The sequence below is a fragment of the Pristis pectinata genome, chromosome 5 (genome assembly GCF_009764475.1).
Source record: "Pristis pectinata isolate sPriPec2 chromosome 5, sPriPec2.1.pri, whole genome shotgun sequence".
Taxonomy (NCBI): domain Eukaryota; kingdom Metazoa; phylum Chordata; class Chondrichthyes; order Rhinopristiformes; family Pristidae; genus Pristis; species Pristis pectinata.
In genome coordinates this window covers 87,845,961-87,865,382 of record NC_067409.1, presented here as the reverse complement: position 1 = coordinate 87,865,382, position 19,422 = coordinate 87,845,961, and the positions used below count along the sequence as shown (strand labels likewise).

The window sequence follows — 19,422 nt, the reverse complement described above, 5'->3', positions numbered from 1 at the left end:
TTTAGGATATAGCTTTCTTTGGGTTAGATCTTTAAATTTGCATTGTTTTACTTTTTCCAACGTGGATTAACTTGTAAAGCCCAAGTGCTTTGTACTTAAGTAAGTGAGTTTTCAAAATTTAGTATGATGTTTATTTTCATCAATAATTCCCTTTAAAGGTACATCAGATGGAACTAGCAGACCTTGTAATTTCCTTAACTTTTTCTGTTGCATGTACAATTTGTACAGCAATCCTAAAATCAAGAAGGCCTCAACAAATAAGAGAGCAAAGGCAACATAAAATGCAGTGATTATTTCTTCAGCAGTCAGATTCATTGACAGAATATCTTGTGTAAACCCATTACATAGCTCTGGAGACTGTGTGGTGGTTGGTCTGACAGTGGCTGTAGTATTCACAGGTAAAGGTGTCGGTCCATTTTCATTACACCATTCTACAGATTGCATCTTGAGGGCAATTCTGTTCCAAAAGGCAGTCTGTTGACCCCGGTAAGAATTGCCTGTCCAATCTGATGTGTCTGCAGTGAAGTTCACAAATTCTCTGTTGGTGACTGTGTATTTAGGCCAGCTTGATATCCTGTGTGGTCCTCTGTTTGGGTTACTGTTAAATTTAAAGAAAAGTTAAGAATAGGTGTAGACCACTCAGCCCTTCATGCCTGTTTATACCACTGTCAGTGCATGGTTGATCAGAATCCCAATTCTATATATGATGCCACCTTTGCTTAAAACTAACATCATTCTCCAGCTTTGCATATATGCAAGCTCTTCATTGGGAAGAGTTCCAGAAAGGCATCATTATTAGTGTGGAAAGTTAACTTGCTGATGTTACAATGGCTTAGCTCTGACTTTTACTTATCTTGTAAATACAATATTAAAGGGAATTCTGGTAACTTGTCAAATTACATTCCAATACCTATCAAAAGTCCAAGGTCACAAGAAGGATTCTTTGCTTTGGCTGAAAGCTTAAATGAAAGGTGCTTTGAAACCATGCAAATATATTTCAAAGTGTATTTGGACTGATGGTGCAAAGATTCACTCAGCCCAGCAACCTACCTGCAGTGGCTATTAGGTAATGAATGGTGGAAGGGAAATGATAAGTCAAGCATTTGGGATGGATCATGTTTGATTTGGCCTGTCTCTTGTTTGCACCCTGAGGCAAGCTCATGGCTGCACAATGAAATGCCTGGTGTATTTCATTGTGGCTGTGTTGATCCAAACTGGAGTCCTCACTGTTAAAGCCATCTTGCAAAGCAGAGTGGTCTGTGAGTGGCAACAGGCCTCAGTGGAGTAAATTCAGGGGTCAGACCTCGACTGGTTTGATGGGAAGCAATGCTAGTTCTCATGCATGCTATGGTACTGAGAGCTTCTAACATCAGTGCATGTTCCGGTTCTCTAAATGTCTGATATTTAGAGAACTGGAACATGTACTGATATTAAAACATTTACATTATTAAAAAATAATGCATCTTCTACCCATGCAACTTGATAAAATATTAATATTAACTAAAAAAAACATAACTACTTGCCTTTTAAGAGAAGGACAATAATTCCATTCAGATAAAAGGGTTTACTTGAGGGGGTCAAATAAAAGTTACTCAATCCTCACTACAATTAGGAAGTGTACCTGGACTTGGGGCATAGTCCAGTGACACAGCAGTCAATCAGTTGCACCTGCACCTGTACCTGCACCTGACCTTAAGTGTATTCTGCACTTCTGTGTTGCAGTGCACATCCCTGCAAGTCCAGAATGTGCTGACACTTGCATTGATGGCTACCTTGAATGCAATCTAGCCCAATGTTAAGAATTTGCTGAAAATGGAATGAACTTTCTTAAATATTCACTGAAAACATTCCCCTACCCATTGTGTGCGAAATTTGTCCAATAAGCCATGAGCCTGAGAGACATTTGTTTCTCCATTTCATTGTATTCTTGCGTTGGATTTTTGGCAACCGGATCTCCAAACAGGTAAAGCAAATCATCCAAATGAGAAGCTCCAATCCATGAAGAATTCCCAGAGGAGGAGGCAGGATGGCTGGAAAGAAAATTAGTTTTTTGAATATTGTTTTTTCTGAGTACAAAACTAAGCCTTCTATCAGGAAATGCTGCGTAGTTCTAATGGAGCAACCACCAGTAGAAAACTGTCTCAATATTATAGTTAAAGAGTCCAAAAAAGGAAATTCAGAAATTGGTCAACATTGCTCCACTAGAGGGAGTCTTGAGGTCAGAGTAAAGGAACTTCTTTTCCACATTTAACTGATTAATTTCATTTTTGTGTGAAAAGGAGTTTGCTTGCTCACTTTCATGAGTGCAAAGCAATAAGATTAGAATGACACCAATGTTTCACAACGTTTGTGTGGTGGAGTTAGGCTGACCAGTCAAATCCCTTCTGAAGGCCATGAATGTGAAACATGTTTTATTTTAATCACACACAAATGACTAAAAACCAATATCTTCAGTCACATATGCAATGGCACAAATGCTAAAGTTTATTAATTATCTTGTTTCTATTTCAGATTGTAGGAAACAACACAAGTAATGATTTCCTCATTTACAGTACTGGGATTATAACTGGTGTTTTTATGCCCCAGATCTGTTGACCATCAAAGTGTCTGAGCTCACCAGTCTGCCCCTACAAGGAATGAGTAACCATGAGCAGTCTCTGATATAGAGTCATTGAGCAATACTGCATGGAAACAGGCCCTTCGGCCCAACTCGTCCTTGCCAACTAGGATGCCCATCTAAGCTAGTCCCATCTGCCTGTGTTTGGCCCATATCCCTCTGAACCTTCCACATCCATGTACCCATCCAGCTATCTTTTAAATGTTGTTATTGTACCTGCCTCAACCACTTCCTCTGGCAGCTCGTTCCACATGCACACTAGCCTCTGATTGAAGTAGTTGCTCCTCACAGCACTTTTAAATCTTTTCCCTCTCACCTTAAACCTATGCCCTGTAGTTTTTGATTCCCTTTCCCTGGGAAAAAAGACTGTCTACATTTATCCTATCTATGCCCCTCATGATTTTATACACCTCTTTCAGATCACCCCTCAGTCTCCTATGCTCCAATGAATAAAGTCTGAGGCAAACCAACCTCTCCCTATAACTGAGGCCCTCAAGTCCTGCAACATTCTCGTCTTTGTAAACAAAACACTATTAAAAAAATAAAAATACTATTAAATATCATAAAATTATTAAAAAATAAAATTAAAATATGAAAAAACTTAAAAATACAAGTAAATAATTGAATAGATTAAAATCAATTCAAATCAAAACAGCTGATTAACTGGTTGACAATGAACTGTTGCTGGTTGAATGCTCCTCCCAATAAGCAAGAGCTTTAGTTATGAAACTTGAAGGTCATCATAGATATAATTAAGAATGCACCTGAGATGTGAACTTTTCCAGGTGCCATGACCCCAGGAGTATGTGCATTCCAGTATGCCTTTAATAGATGTTGTAAAGGGTGGCATAACTCCCCGGTGACTGCCTGTGAAAAGGTGTATTGCATTGCCCCATGTTAGGCTTTGCTGTGCCAATGATTAGAGTTGGGGTGCATGTGGCAATTGTGCCACTTATCTTCACTCACTCAGCCCCTCATCCCACTCCCATCAGCAGGGCCTTGCCATTAAGGCTCCAGGAAAGAAGGAGAATCTTACTGCTGGAGAATCCACACAAGGTAAGTGTAGATAGCATATAGGCTAGTGTTGATCATGGGTGGCTTGCCACTGACCAGAAACCCCCAGCCAAGTATATTGTTACATTTTGTTAACATGGTCAAATTTCATGCTAAAAACATAACTGGTTAACATCGCAACCTATAAGGGCTAATAGCCTATAAGGGCTAATAGCCTATTAGGGCTATGTACTGGTAACCAGTTCATTACTGTAGTATTGCACGTAAAATGCATCTACAACATGCTGATCAATTCAATATCTATTTGGCCATGGTACAAAAATAAAAGTCAACAGAAAGTAAACATTGCAGAATAAAAAGTTGCAAACAAAGTCTGCCAAATTGCATTGAAACATTCGCTAATCTACCTAATGCATTTCCTTTGTGCTCAACTTTCATATGCATTTACAAGTTCCAGACTGGAGGCTGTAATGTGGCTGATGCAAGGCTCCTGACTTCCAGTGGAGGAACCTGCCAATGACTTTGAGCAGCCTAAAAGGCCCAAATTCATACTACAGAATCCGGCTTGAGCAGCAACAACACTGAAGGAGTGACAGTGGTAAGATAATTAAATGTGATGCACAAAGCCGCTGCCACCCCCTTGGGCAGAGCCTCAACAATGCTAATAATATGCTACAGGATGATTGGTTGTTACAAAATTCCATTTGGCCCTTTGAACATTGGTATTGGCAACCACAATAACAACAGTCTGACCACGAATCAATGAAGTTTGATCTTCTATTGTAAAATCTAGACACTGAACTGCATTGAATACTGGGATATTGGCTGTCAAATTCTTTTTTATGATTGGATCCACCGATGTATTAATGATGTTGTCTATCATTTTCACACTTTCAAGGGTGGGCTTCAAGGTCTGTGCAGTGCCCTGTGCAAAGTTGGTGCTGTTCTCCTCCATGATTCTTAATACATCCAAGCTCTCTGGTGAACCAGCCAATGCACCAGGCATTTTATTGTGCATACCTATCAGTTTTATTCTGTTGGCTCATCTTGGTCTTCCACAGCAGAGTACAGGTGTGAACTATATGTGGCCTCTTTCTCCAGTTCACACCTGTGCTACCTTTATTTCCCACCCTGAGATGCAGGCCACACATGCTGGTAACTTACTACAGCCACTTTCTTCTTGTAAGTTGATTGCTTAACTATTTAGTTTCAGTAACTCAGCTGGTGGTTCAGACTGTTCGTAAACCATTAGTCTTATTCTCCTACTGCCTGGGTAGGTTGCATTTCCTTTCTGTCTGAAAGGAGAAAGACACCAGGGAATGTTTGTGTTGAAGATAGTGGAGAGGGTAAGAGACTTAGATTGTCAGCAGATTACATATCAGAAAAGATTGTGGGATAAGAGGTGAATAGGATATGTGGAGGAGGATTGGGTATGAGGACACTATTATGCTTTTTGATTTCAGCTCCACATTGGCAATGTTCTCAGTAATGCCCACTCCAGTGGAGGCTAGCTCTCTTATCCTCCATGGGGAAGATGATGCCACCACTGATTAACTCAGCTCCTGCCTGAGATTATGTGCTGTTTTTCCAGCAAGGCAATGGGAAGTGTGTTAGTGAGGGTTGCATAATGTACTTGGGTAATATGCATGCCATAACTGAACAGATGATAGTGTGTGCAAGCTGGGAGGTGTGGGTGTGAAGGCTTCAGACTTCAGCATTCATTGAGAGTACAGTGGAACATTTGAATACTGTGTAGAGTTCTGATAGATATTGTTGGTAAGATAAGATAAAATAAGATAAGATTTCTTTATTAGTCATATGTACATTGAAACACACAGTGAAATGCATCTTTTGTGTTGTGTTCTGGGGGCAGCCCGCAAGTGTCGCCACACTTCCAGTGCCAACATAGCATGCCCACAACTTCCTAACCCATTCGTCTTTGGACCGTGGGAGGAAACCAGAGCACCCGGAGGAAACCCATGCAGACACAGGGAGAACATACAAACTCCTTACAGACAGTGGCAGGAATTGAACCCGGGTTGCTGGTGCTGTAAAGCGTTACGCTAACCGCTACACTACAGTGCCTGTAGGACATAGTCTGAAGCTTGTGGTGCAGTTGTTGGTATTGGTTTATTATTGTCACTTGTACCGAGGTACAGTGAAAAACTTGTCTTGCATACCAATCGTACAGGTCAAGGGATGTAGCATTTGAAGATGCATTCATTCTCCCTGATCACCTGTGAGAAGTTATTTATCTTGTTGTGGTACATCATCCTGGTCCTTGGAGCTTGACTGCTGGCATTGTTGGCAAAGGATGTTTGGAGTGCCTCATGGATAAAGATAAAGAACTCTGTTCCCACTTGTACCTCCGCCACCACTTCCAGTGCAATGCTATTCTTCATGTCTCATGGGTCAGAATGCTGCCAGTATCTGCCGGAGCCGTATTGCAGCTCTGAGTTTGTGGTATACATCTACCAGCTTCTATGTGTAACTACAGTCCTGAGGTTGTGGGTTGCTGTTACCTTAAGAAAGAATGTCATGGTTACCTACCGAAACATCATTTTGTATCATTGCAAAATTTGACTACTATAATAAATAATGCTGTTTCCTTGATGTTCTTTGTCAAAGTGAGCTAGAATTATTCTCAATAGAAGAAGCCACAATAGATTCTATTATTAAAAATGTGCAGGCTGGCTTTAAACATTTCACCCAACTTTAAATGGTGCAAGCTACTTGTGAAATTGGCCCCCTGCTGGTATGGTGAGGCACAATCAGCACTGATCGCACTCACCAATCACATGTGTGAGCCAGCAGTCAAAATTTAGCGTGCTGCATCCATCTGAAACAATGTGCATGGGCTAATCATGCATTGTGATCCCTGCGCCTGCTTTTGCTTTGAACTTATGGCTTCTTTTTAAATGTTACAATGACCTGTATTAACAGAGGAGACACATCTGTATGCAGGAGCTGAAAGGTCAACCTCAGATCTCCAATGAATTAATTAACTGGATTTTTACATTACTAAGGAATAAAGACTAGAAAGAACTCACTGAAAGCAAATTAAATAAAAGAGTTATACAAATTATATCACCCACTTCTCCAAGCATACTGACTTGTGGCCTGAAATTACCCGCAATTCAAATGATTAGTGCCAGTCTTAGCTTTCAAGTAGCTTTGAGCTAATTGTTTAACATTCTCCTTACAAATTATTATTATTCTGCAGAGAATATTGAAAGCTTTCCAAAAATTCATTAGGCTCAGGATTACTGCTGATGTAAAAGCTCTGCAAAAGAAACTAATGAAGGATAAAATTAGTACAATATGTGTTAATTTGGAATTCATAACTAAAGATAGTGAGGATCTACAATTTTAAAATGCACAAGTAGCAAAAGCAGGCAAACTTGATAATCTTAATTTGAATAAAGGCAGATAAGAAGATTGCAGTGCATGCATTAAGTTTGGATTTTTAGAGAGCACTCTCTCAAGCAGCCATGATCCATTTTTGGCCTCTTCACCCATGACCAAACATATATGAATGATAACTGCACAAGTGCACGATTCATTAAGGGAGAGGAAGAAAGGGAGAGAAAAGAAATACAATAAAGACATTGATTTATTTCTGCCCTTCCCCATCTTCAAGCTGTCTTAAAGTTCTTTAGAATCACTGAAGATTATTCTTCAATTCAGGGACTGTTGTTTTGTAGGCAGATATGACAACCAATCTACATGGTGCCACAGATAATGAAATAAATGGAAAATTAAACAGTTTTGGTGAGGTATTTGAAGTTGGGTAGACACAGGCAAAATTCCCTCTTTTTGAATTCACCCCAACAGCATCTTTATGATGAACCGGAACACGGAGAAAAGTCCTTGGTTTAAGAGAAACAGCACCACCAAAAGCTAATTGCATTCCAGACTGGGAACCAGTTTTAGATTTTATGCTCAAATCCTAGATTGTAATTTAAATGCATAGACTAATTCATGTGGTACTACCATTGAGCTGAATGACATGTATACAAACAACAGCAAGTAAGATCAAAAGAAAAGTGGGAGATGAATTGAAACAGCAACAAAATCTTTAATGTATTTTTCTCTAGAAGTGGGGAATCAACTATATTAATGCAAAAGCAAATTATGCATAGCTTTTTCAAAAACATCAGGCACTCTATATAAATATAGGATTGTTCAAGCAAATTTACAGCTACGGAGTACCTTACCTGTAGATGTACAGAAAGGTATCTGCCCTGGTTGAATGTTGGTCTGCTAATTGGTAACTTGGTGCTAACCACTTATGGTCCTGAACCAGGTCTCTGAACCCATTTCTGAGTGCTTTTGGGTCATTTGGATGGCTGAAGTCTCTGTAAGAATAGCCAATGACATCTGCAATCTGACCTGGATTATATCTGTAGGAAATAACACGTGGAGTTATTTTTTCTATTTTACAGCTTGGAGGATAAGTTTGACTTTCATTACATAGAAACCAGCAATGCATTTGAAAAACTCCAAAACTAGAATCAGGCTCATCCACATTGGATTTGTTGGGAGAAGCAGAATGCAATAATTTGACAGTGGGCTTTTTTCTGAGAAGACTTACTATTGAGAACCCCATGTTTGAAATAAAACATACCTCTATCAAACAGTAAACACCATTAGCTAAAGTGGTGTTGCCTTTATCTCATCACCATTCCTTTGCCAACTGCACTGGTGTTAAAATATAAATGGTACAAAAGGAGATCTACAGAAGGTGTTGGTAGGAACTCCATTGATGCTTTCAAGGAACATAGGATTGGCTAGATGAGTAAAGACCATGCTGCCTCTGGTGTGCCACCTATCAGTTAGATGATTGCATGACATAACAAAAATGTAGTTATTGCCTAATCATAACAAACAATTAAATAATAACAGTCCCAGTTGTAATGTAAAGGAAGCTGTCACCTTTGGCAACCATGGATAGAAAGTCACTTCTTCCTCCCCAGCATGCCAGATGTACAACAAAGCATGTCTCATATTGCTCCTAATGTTCATCCCAAAGAATGATTTTCCACAAGATCTTCAGGAGAAAGTAACAAGTATATTTAATAACCAGGCAAGAAAAATACTAGCATAGCAGAATGAAAATCAGGATGAAGGGAAGGGAGAGAATGAGGATTAAATCAAAATAAACTTTAGGCCAGTGGCTGAATTAAATTTCTGTTGGCAATAGGAACTTAGTGGAAAGGAAACCTTAAATTCCTAATGTAATTTGCAAATGATTTGTATTGCTCGGCCTCAATTGCTCTCAGAACTTCATGGAATAGGAAATGTAGATTGATACATACTGTGCATATTATCAAATAATGATTCAAACACATGAATGTTGAATATTGCATTTTATTTTGGGATGCTATTGCTACTAATAATGTTTTTAAAACAGAGTTATGATGACCTGGAGGAGGATGAGGGAAGACCTGACTAAGGTATTGAAGTATACAAAATTGTAAGGATTATTGATACGGTAGATAGCAAGAAACTTTCCCCATAGCAGAGGTATCTAAAATCAGAGGATACATGTTCGGAAAAGGTGCAGGAAGTTTAGAGGGGATCTGAGGAAAAAAAATTTCACCCAGAATGTGATTGGAATCTGGAATACACAGCCTGATGGGGTGGTAGAGGCAGAAAATTTCAACATTTAAGAAATCTCTAGATAAGAACTTGAATTGCCAATGCATAGAAGATTAGGGACCAAGAGTAATAAATGTAATTAGTACAGATAGGTACTTGATGGCAGCATGGACATAGTGGGCTGAAGGGCCTGTTTCTGTACAGTATGACTCTATGATTCCATGACAACTCTCCTGAAACAGTATCCCAGCAAGAATCTGAGGTGGCAGCTTCAGTAGGAAGTCAATTAGGGTAGAAAAATTCAACAGAAAAGGACAAAAATTGTACATACCGAAAATGAGCACTAGCATATTCCAGCACCATCTTATGATAAGTCTCTGTGGCAATTCCGTTATCATTACCCAAAAGATTAGCGAGCTCAGCTCCTTCCTCATCATTGGTAAGTCCTATTATATAAGGAACTTCCATGTAGTTTCCTTTGAGAAGTGAGTCCCAAGGTGGCTCCTGTAAGAAAACTCCATCAATGACAGGAGGGAACTTTACTCCATATTTTGACCTAGGCACAGGAGCATCAAGAAGAGATTCCGCTGGTTTTGTTCGGAGACAGCCCACCATCTTTACATTATTATCAACTGGACAATCTAGTGCTTTGGCCAGTTCTTGAGTAGCAACAAGAGGGTCAGAGTAATAGTCACCAGGCTTTGCAATGGAACCCGTTACCAAGGCGTTGCCACTACTGGAGATAGCTTTATGGAAGAGACCTCTGGTTAGGGGTGACAGTAGAAGATAATTCACTGCTAATCCTCCAGCCCCATGACCAAATAATGTAACACTGTTGGGATCTCCCCCAAAACTCTGGATGTTGTCTCTTATCCACTGAAGCCCTTTGCACATGTCCAAGAAACCGACGTTGCCAGGAGCATTCACATCCAGCGTGCTAAGAAAGCCAAGCGGTCCAAGGCGGTAGTTGAACTCCACCACCACAACCTGAAAAGTTCAATTAATTGAATCAAAGCACAGAACTGACTGATCAAACCCAGAAACAGCAATTGGCTATTGCATAGGTTCATGTAGGTCCTGAAATAAGAAACACATACCAAGGTCACTTGAATAAGTGTTCTAAATAAGTTGAGGTATTTTAATGAGTGTCTTTTAATTTCAACACCCATAACATGCTTATCAGGAACTTTGCTCACTGTGAATTACTTTTCATTTAATTTATTATTGAATTTAATATATTTTTCCTTGTACTTAATTGAATCTCTACTCCTGCTCTCTCTAACAGTATCACAAAGAAAATCTGTTCATTAAGGAAATCAAATCTGAAAAAAAATATTGCTTTATATTGTTTTAAAACAATAACCCCTTTGAATCCTGTTACAGATAGTTCCCACAGATGGCAGTAAGAGCTTCATCTCTGAATTCTGTGTTGACATACAATATTGGATTGGGGGAGTGACTTTGAATCCTGTTACAGATGGTTCCCACAGATGGCGGTAAGAGCTTCATCTCTGAATTCTGTGTTGACATACAATATTGGATTGGGGGAGTGGCATCCCATCACACTTTGTCGTATCAGGTATGGGAGCCCATCTAATACCCCCACCGTGAGAAACTAACAACTCTATTGGTTGCTGTAAAAAATGGTTGTGGACATGAACACAGCATTCATATTGTGAACTGTGAAACTAGTAATTAGCCTGCAAATCTTTCTAATACTTTTTCACATTGTTCTCCAGAGTACTATGTAAAGATACAAACATAATTCTAAAGAACTATGTAAAGACAAAAATAATTGCACTGAAGCCAGCAGCCACATCACATAAAATTTTAGTTTTATGTCCAACTAGATCAATACCGTCGGACCCAGTCAGCATGACTTATACGCTATGCATTAAATGTAAAATGACAGATAAGTCTAAGTTTAAGAATTAACATGGTAAAAAGAGTTTTTCCAACTTAGACCACGGACTGGTCCAAGAAAACAAGCTGAGTGTTTTTATTTTCCTTACGTTCACAAATTGGCAAACACTTGCGCTCCTTTCTTACCTGTCCATAGGCTGCAAGGTTCTTCATGTCATAGATCCCAGCCGCTCCTGATTGCAGGGAACCATGGTGAATGTAAACCATCACTGGGAGAGACAGAGTACTATTGCCTGTCTGTTAACAGAAATACATATATTTTTATAAAACCTGCAGTGCAAATAACTAGCAACATAATTTCAGAGCAAATTATACCAACCAGTATTAACAATCAGTGGTGTCAAATGATTCAAATTTTTGACATGAAAATTCTCTTGTGGCAATTTATCAAAAAGAAAAATAAAACAAACTAGATATTTGAATTTAATTCTTGTGTTTTATTTGTTATATAAATAAAGTTTGTTCTTCAGATTAAAACCTGGCTACATTTTTTTCATGGGAAGCAATCAATTGCAGTTTCCTGGAAGTTTTATTCGAGTTTAACCTCAGTATTGGACTGGAATGTCAGCTTGGATTATGTGATGAGATTTCTGAAGTGGGAGTTGAACCCTAGTTTTCTGACTCAGAGGCAACAGTGTTTCCCCCATTGACCTGTGGGCTAACATCTAGTAAAAGATCCCACAGACTGTGGATGAAGACTGCCTGTGGTGAAGAACAGTGGTGCTAGCAGCAGCAAAATCTCAGCTTACAACACTAATAGTCATACCATGATGTCCATAAAGACAGCTGGAGATAAACTGGAAGACAAAAGGATTTACTGAATTTTTGAGTTATTTCTTACCCTGATTGGTGCATAGACATTTAGGTAGAGGCAGTCTTCACTTGTGTAGTTGATTCTCCTTGGTAACTCACTGAGAGACTGAGGACAAGCAGCTTTTAGCTGTGTTGCATCCATTGTCCCACTCCATGAACTGGCATCCTCAGGTGGCTAACACACAAAAAACTTGTGAAAAGGAGAAACCTCATAAACAACTTCCATCAATGTCACAACCTGATGTATGAGAGTATAGAAGCAGTGGAATTTGGAATGAGTTGAAGGATGGGAGCCTGGATAAGAGGGCATTGGACGATTGAATCTGGATGATACCAAAACATGGATGTGGGTTTCAGAGGCAGATGGCTGAGGCAGTGTCAGGGATGGGTGAGGTTGCAGGTGCAAAGTTAGGTGGCCTTTGTGACAGTGTGTATATAGCTTTGGAAATTCAACTTGGGATTGATTAGGTGACTGAGCCTGTGAACAATATGGTTCAGCGTGCATCTCTATATCACTCTTGTTTACAAATTTTTATCAAACAAAGTATGACAAGAAATATTAGGACAGGTGACTAAAAGCTTGACCAAGTAGACACATTTCAAGGAGATTCCTAAGGAAAGAGAGAGGAGGGGAAACTGAAGGCAACATTGTCAATAATTTCTCTCCCTGTAAGAAAGCATTAGGCCTCCATATAGCACTCTGAAGGACTCTAGTTTCTTATTCTCAGCAGACTGATGTGAAGGGAAGCTTTCAAATGATTTAGCAGAGGGATGGCATTGGTCAATACAAAGGCCTACCTTGAAACGGAGATCTCCAACTGGAGGGGATGCATAAGGTATTCCCAAGAAAACCTGTAGGAATCCTCCCAGGAAATCTTCAACATTGAAACCTTAGGAAGCAATGTGAACCGCTGTAAATATCTGCAGTAAATACTTGGTTGTAGCAATGTGCATGAGAAAAAACCTAGAGTGAGCTATTTTTGCAATGATGATGTCACTGATTGTTGCATGAAACTTTACCAGACACATCTGTAGGAATCAGCCTTGGTTCAGTGGATAGCACTCTTGACTCTAAATCAAAAAAAATGTGGACATAAATTCTGTTGCAGAGACTTGAGTATGTAATCCAGGTTATTCTACTACAGAAGTGAGGAAGTGCTGCACTATCAGAAAGGCATATTTTGATAAGATGTTAAACCAAAGCCCTTAGGCATTTACTTAAATATTTGAAGACATAATGACAAGACTTGTGCTGTTATGTTCTGCAGGCTACAGACAGCTTGATTGGACTTTAAGCATGATTTCAATGGTTGATATAATAAAATTGCCTCCTTCTATGCTGCCAAGGGTTTGACTTAAAATAAAATGGGGTAGACTGAAGCAGCTGGGCATTTGTTAAACACGGCATGAAACTTAATGCATCTCATTTATTACATTTACTCGATATGTTAGAATGTATTGCACTTGGGAATGAAAATATAATCATTGTAGCCATAGACTACTTCAATCCATGTAAATACTATACTTTCACACACCGTATGCAGACTTATAAACCTGATTTAAAGAAAATGCTCTTTTAATGGTCTGTACATGATAACTTTTATATTTATTAATTTTCTTTCCCAGTATGAAGGGGAAAAAAATGTAAAAATAGGACATTTATACTAAAAGTATGGACAATTTTGCTTTATTGATCTAGTTGGACATAAATCTAAAATTTTATGTGATGTGGCAGCTGGCTTCAGTGTGCACCTTGGTTACATAAGCTGAGCAATTGAACTGGAGATCAATAAAATGTTAGTTGCATGTTGTGCAAGGATGCAAAATGAAACATGAACATTAAGATGAAAGTAACCTGTAATATAATACACAACTGTGATAGCAGCTGAAGCAAGGTACTGAACTGAAACTGACAGACCAATTAATCTGCATTTTTTTAATAATGGTGATTAAAGAAATATTTCTATCAAGTGCAACCAGAACAAGAATTCCTTCTTTGCAGGATTGCTCAGCACAGCAAAGCAATTATGGAACCATGGAGTGGAATGTTAGGCTCCAGTACCAGAAATAACTTTCCAATGGCATCCTTTACAAGTGGGTCACTTTTAAATAAAAATCTCACTTGTTTAATGGGACTTGCCTTTAGTAAGACCTTCACATGATAAAAGCTGTTTTCAAGGATTCACTAATTTTTTTGAGAGTTGCTATTGAGATCACTCCTGCCCACTCCATCCAAAATGTCACAGAATAAACCAGCCAGTTAGTTCCCCCAAGGTCTCCCTCCCAGCCTGAAGCATCCTCTGAATTCACATCTGGATGCACCAGAAAATCTTGTTGGAGCCACGATGGTTGGGAACAGAGGTTGTCCGATGACACAAAGACCAATTCCCAGTGTCACTCTGAGGGGTGGGTTTGATTAGCATCAGAAAGTCAGAGCCTCATTGATTAGCCAATGCCTCTGTCAATACATCCATTCTTCTGACTTGACATGCGGGTGAATGCTGACATTCCCCGCCGATTGGTCAGTTGGTCAATCCAACCACATGTCTCTTTGAGGATATTTCAACTATTTTTGGATCATATTGAAATGATATTGTAGACTGTGTGTGGTTGTAACAACCACTTCTACTTTTTTTTCCTTCTTCCCTTTTTGAAGCATTCTTCATTATTTGTAACATGATTGATGTAGCAACTTAAGCTATAGAAAGAGTCAAATAATTCACTTTTCGACAGCCAGGTGCTTCTCAGTCTTGTTTCCTTTGTCCTACTGAAGATAATAAACATGATTTGGAAAATCACATCAGTGATGTTTTGTGTGTATACGACACAAGTTATTCCAAAGGTGATTGCTGTCTCTGATTTAATCAGAATCCCACCCCTACCCATGCCCCCTATCTCTGTCAGAGGGAGGGCAAACGGGGACGTGGTTTAACAACTCAGCCAAAAGATTCCATGACAGCTCTGGAGCACTGTACTGAAGTTCCAGCCTGGATTGTGCTCAAGTTTCCTGAGGGATCTTGAACTCACAAACCTTTGACTCAGATACAAGTGGACTAATACTGCACTGAAGTTGCCAGTCCAAGGGGACACAGAGTGCAAGTATGCCACAATTAATTTGTGTGCACAGTAATTAGCATTTTTGTGTAAGTGGGCACAGAACTAATTGTACGTGATATGTTGCATTGTATTGTTAGCTCAGGCATGTTGCCTTCGTACCTTTTATTTGCCCTTGCTTGATTGTGACCATGGGTGGCATTAGCTGTGGAACTGTCCCATTCTGTGGTGGGATCTGGTCCTGAAGACAATCAATATTTCTGGAGACCATCTTTGAGATGAGCTCATTCCACATTGCAAACTGCCTGTGGGCACAAATGGAATATTTAATGAATGTCCTCCATACCTGGACAAGTGCATTACAAGGAGGACATGTGGAGATTGTAGTCTTACTTTGGTCTGAGGTTCCTCCCCACTGATTCTTTCAGTTAGGTTCACGTTCAGATCCATATAATGTTTCTCAACGCTGTGCTCCGGCCAGACAACAGGAACTGATACAGGATAGTTAGGGTTCCTGTTATGATAAAAACACAAGGATTTCAGAACCATCACAATTCTGGTGATTTTATCAAAACACTGTGTGGGACCTTGAAATGAAAACAGAAATATTTGAGCAGAAACCACATAATTCGAGAAGATAAAAGATTAGTGACCTGAAACAATAACTCTGTTTCTCTCTTCACAGATGCTGCCTGACCTTGTTAAATATTTCCAGTATTCAATGTTTTTATTTCAGATATAGAGTAACTGCAGTTTTCTGCTTTTTGATTATTGTGTTGGAGTTTAAGAAAAAGATACCTTTATTAAGTCATATGTACATCGAAACACACAGTGAAATGCATCTTTCGCGTAGTGTTCTGGGAGCAGCCCACAGGTGTCGCCATGCTTCCGGCAGCCAACATAGCATGCTTGCATGGCGCCCGTACGTCTTTGGAATGTGGGAGGAAACCGAAGCACCCGGAGGAAACCCACGCAGACACGGGGAGAACATACAAACTCCTTACATACAGTGGCCGGAATTGAACCCAGGTCGCTGGCACTGTAAAGCGTTATGCTAACTGCTACACAACGGCTGCACTTCAGTCAATTCATTGCCTATAATTGGTCTGGGGGTTCCCAAGTTCATGGTTGTCATTGTGTAAGAAAAGCCTTGTCAACTACTCTAAAATTTTAATATCAGTGGTTCAAAATTCAGATATTGTTGACCTGGATATTTACACCAGGATTATGCAGTTGCTGACCCAGACAGATTTTCCTGACTATGAACTCTATTTGGAGGTGTGTCTGTACCACCAGAGGTGTCCTGGGTACTGGAAATATGTGACAACTTGTACCCAGTCTGGAATAAGGCAGTTGATGTCAGTGGGCTCTGGCATCATTCTGATGGATGTGCTTCAAAGCTGTGCTACCTTTCATTGCTGGTATTCTATTGTGATTCTGATGGACCTGGATTTGGCCCACTTACTGGTGGTCCTAACTGCTCCCACCTAGCCTCTACTGGCTGACAGTGGTCTCTGTCTAGTCAGCTAAAGGCATGGCTTATAATATCCCTGAGATGGAAATCAGGAATAGTCTGAAAGAGAGGGAGCATTGAGATCTACAGAGGTGGTCACAGTGACACAGAGAATGAGCCTATGGAGGAGTTTGAAAACAAGGATGAGAACTTTGAAATGGAAAACCTTGGAGAGCTGGGGACCAGTGTAAGTCAGGGAGAATGTAAGTGATGGGTGAAAAAGATATGGACTGGCCTTGTGTTCCTTCAGATTTGGGACTTGCATCAAGGAATTTCAGCCACAATCTCAAAGGTATTATGCAGATCAAGGCTTCCAACCCTCTTTGGAGTATTCCTAGAGATTACATTACAAGCCCTTCAAATGCCCTGTCAAAAGCATATGAAGATAATAAAGGTAAAACACATTACCTTTGTTATCAACCTTATGATTTTCTCCTGATTCTACTCACAACAATGTCCAAGAGGATTTCTGGAATCATCATGACTATTCTGGAAGGTTGGCTATCCCCCACTATTGGATATATGTGAATATTCATCTTGGATGATTTCAACCAAATCATTCTAAAGGGACCTGTGATGACTGAAGTTGATATTCAATCACTTATTAAGGTTGCACCTCATTGCTGAAGGCAGTTCCTTCAGCGGTACCCTAATTTGTAGGACACACGTGCTAATATGTGGGAACTCTATTGATTGGATTCTTCATTGTCAAATGATGGAAGAAATAAACTGTTCCTTATCTGGGAGCTTAGTTTTGTTATATCCACCCCCATTTTGCATCGAATGACCTCACACCCATAGAGTCACACAGTCACAGGAAGATGCAGCACAGAAACATGCTCTTCAACCCTCTGAGTTTGTGCTGATCATCAACCACATTTTTAAAACAAACTCGATATTAATCCCATTCTTTTAGTCTCCCCACAGTCCCATCAACTCCTCCAGATTCTACCACTCACCTACATACTGGAGGCAATTTACAGTGGCCAATTAACCACAAATCTGCACGTCTTTGGGATGTAGGAGGAAACCAGTGCACCTGGGGGATATCCACACGGTCACAGGTGAGAACATACAACGCCACACAGACAGCATCCAAGGTCAGATCCAAACCCAGATCTCTGACATAGTGAGGCAGTGGCTCCACTAGCTGCACCCCACTGAACCTTGCTCACACCACCACTATGACTACCAGACAAACTCCTTCTCTCAACATCCCATAACTCCATGGAGCCTATGCTCACTTGAGTGATCCTGTCTCTGTTATCCTACTGCTGGGTGTTTCCTATCTGTCTTCACCTGCTTATTTGACTTACCCTGTTTTCGCAAAGTTGGACCAGTAGTTCATCATGGCCTGGCTCAACTCCCTCTCCTGTTGGTTGTACCACTGTGGCAGGGAGAAAGGTTTCCCAAAGAGAAAGTGGAGTTCTTCTGTATGAAGGGCACCAATCCACTCTGGCCAGATTACATTTGGCATTCTTGAGGGGTATGAAAACTGGTAGACATATGTCCAGCTGGCATTTCTGGATAGAAAAAAAGAATATCATCCTGCAACCTTTTGCAACCAGAGTTAAATGTGTTCAAGACCATAGGAAAATATCATTAGGAAGATTCGATCCTTATTAACTACACATGGAGCATTGTGAAGAGTTTTTCTACTGTTAGGGAAGGATATTGTTATTTTAAAGTCTCAACAGATTAATTCCTGGGTTAGTGGGATTTTCCCATGAGGAGAACCTGAGTTGGCTCTGCTCAAACACCCTGATTTAGAAAAACTGAGAGATGATCTCAGTGAAACATATAGAATACTTAAGGGGCTTGGCAAGTTAATGCTGGGAATTCATCGACCTTTATTGGGGAATCTAGAAATGGAGGTCAAAATCTTAGCATGAGGAGTAACTTTTTAGCTCTGAGATGAGGAGATCTTCTATCACTCAAAAGTGATCTATTAAATAAACTGTAGTCTACTGTAATTAGCCTATTCCTATACTGTAAAATTTGTTATAATTCTATATAGAGGGCCTGCATTTTAAAACATCTTTAATGCGATAAAATCTTGTACAATGGTTAGCAGGCCTGGCCACCATTAGTAAGCTCCTCACCTGCCTATCACGGCATGCTTCTGAGCAGATCCAAATGCTGGGGCACAAAATTCCATATCAGTATACAGTTGCGACAAACCCTGTCTTCTAGAAAGCTGTGTTGGATTCTCCCAGTCAGTGTACTCAAATATAACTGACTCCATCACATCCTCACCTAAGGAACCTGTAACACATATAACAAAAACTTATGTAGCATCTTTAATATAATAAAATGTCCCAAGGTCAAAGAAGCAGCTTTTAAGACACATTTTAAAGAAGGAATGGTTCAAGGAAGGACATATCTTAGGAGGACATTCCATTCCCTAAAGTCTTATCAATTAAAGACATGGCAGCTAATGATAGTTTGATTCTAATTGAGAATGCACAAGAATCCAGAGTTGAAGAACCCATAGATATCTTGCAGGGTTGTAGGACTTGAGGGTGATGTAGAGATAGAGACAACTCATTAAAGTTTGGAAACAAGTATGAATACTTCAAATTCTATGAGTTGCTCAATCAAGCTAGCAAACATAGGAGAGATACAAGAATGGAATTTCATTCTCGTTTGGATGACAGCAGACTTCTGGATGATTTCAAGGTTGTGGAGGCTGCAAGGTAGGAGGCTTGGGTGACAAAGGAACTGATGTTTTTTTCAGTAACAGATTATACACTACAACATGTAATCCTTACCATGACTTTTCTGATTGGAAGTGGATTGGCTTAGAACGCTGCACATTGCAAAATGGATTTTTAGCTCTTACTTTCATCAAATCCTCTCCATTGCTACATCTAGGGAGCTTATTCAT

At 39.8% G+C, this 19,422-nt stretch overlaps 2 protein-coding genes across 2 annotated transcripts in view; both read right to left on the bottom strand.

Annotated features, from left to right (window-relative positions):
- Window positions 1–111: 111 nt before the first annotated feature.
- On the bottom strand, window positions 112–15,293 carry LOC127570988 (carboxylesterase 5A-like). Its single transcript, XM_052016960.1, has 8 exons — window positions 15,185–15,293; window positions 12,767–12,858; window positions 11,997–12,143; window positions 11,282–11,392; window positions 9,564–10,219; window positions 7,849–8,034; window positions 1,857–2,030; window positions 112–598 (listed from the first exon to the last, which is right to left on the bottom strand). The coding sequence occupies exons 1-8, from the start codon at window positions 15,291–15,293 to the stop codon at window positions 112–114; spliced, it is 1,962 nt and encodes a 653-aa protein (XP_051872920.1).
- A 13-nt stretch (window positions 15,294–15,306) lies between these two features.
- Window positions 15,307–19,422, bottom strand: part of LOC127570987 (bile salt-activated lipase-like) — a 28,151-nt gene continuing 24,035 nt past the window's right edge. Inside the window, 4 exon segments of the mRNA XM_052016958.1 lie at window positions 15,307–15,327; window positions 15,416–15,536; window positions 17,852–18,058; window positions 18,638–18,800. Of these exon segments, the coding sequence (XP_051872918.1) occupies window positions 15,307–15,327; window positions 15,416–15,536; window positions 17,852–18,058; window positions 18,638–18,800 (512 nt within the window).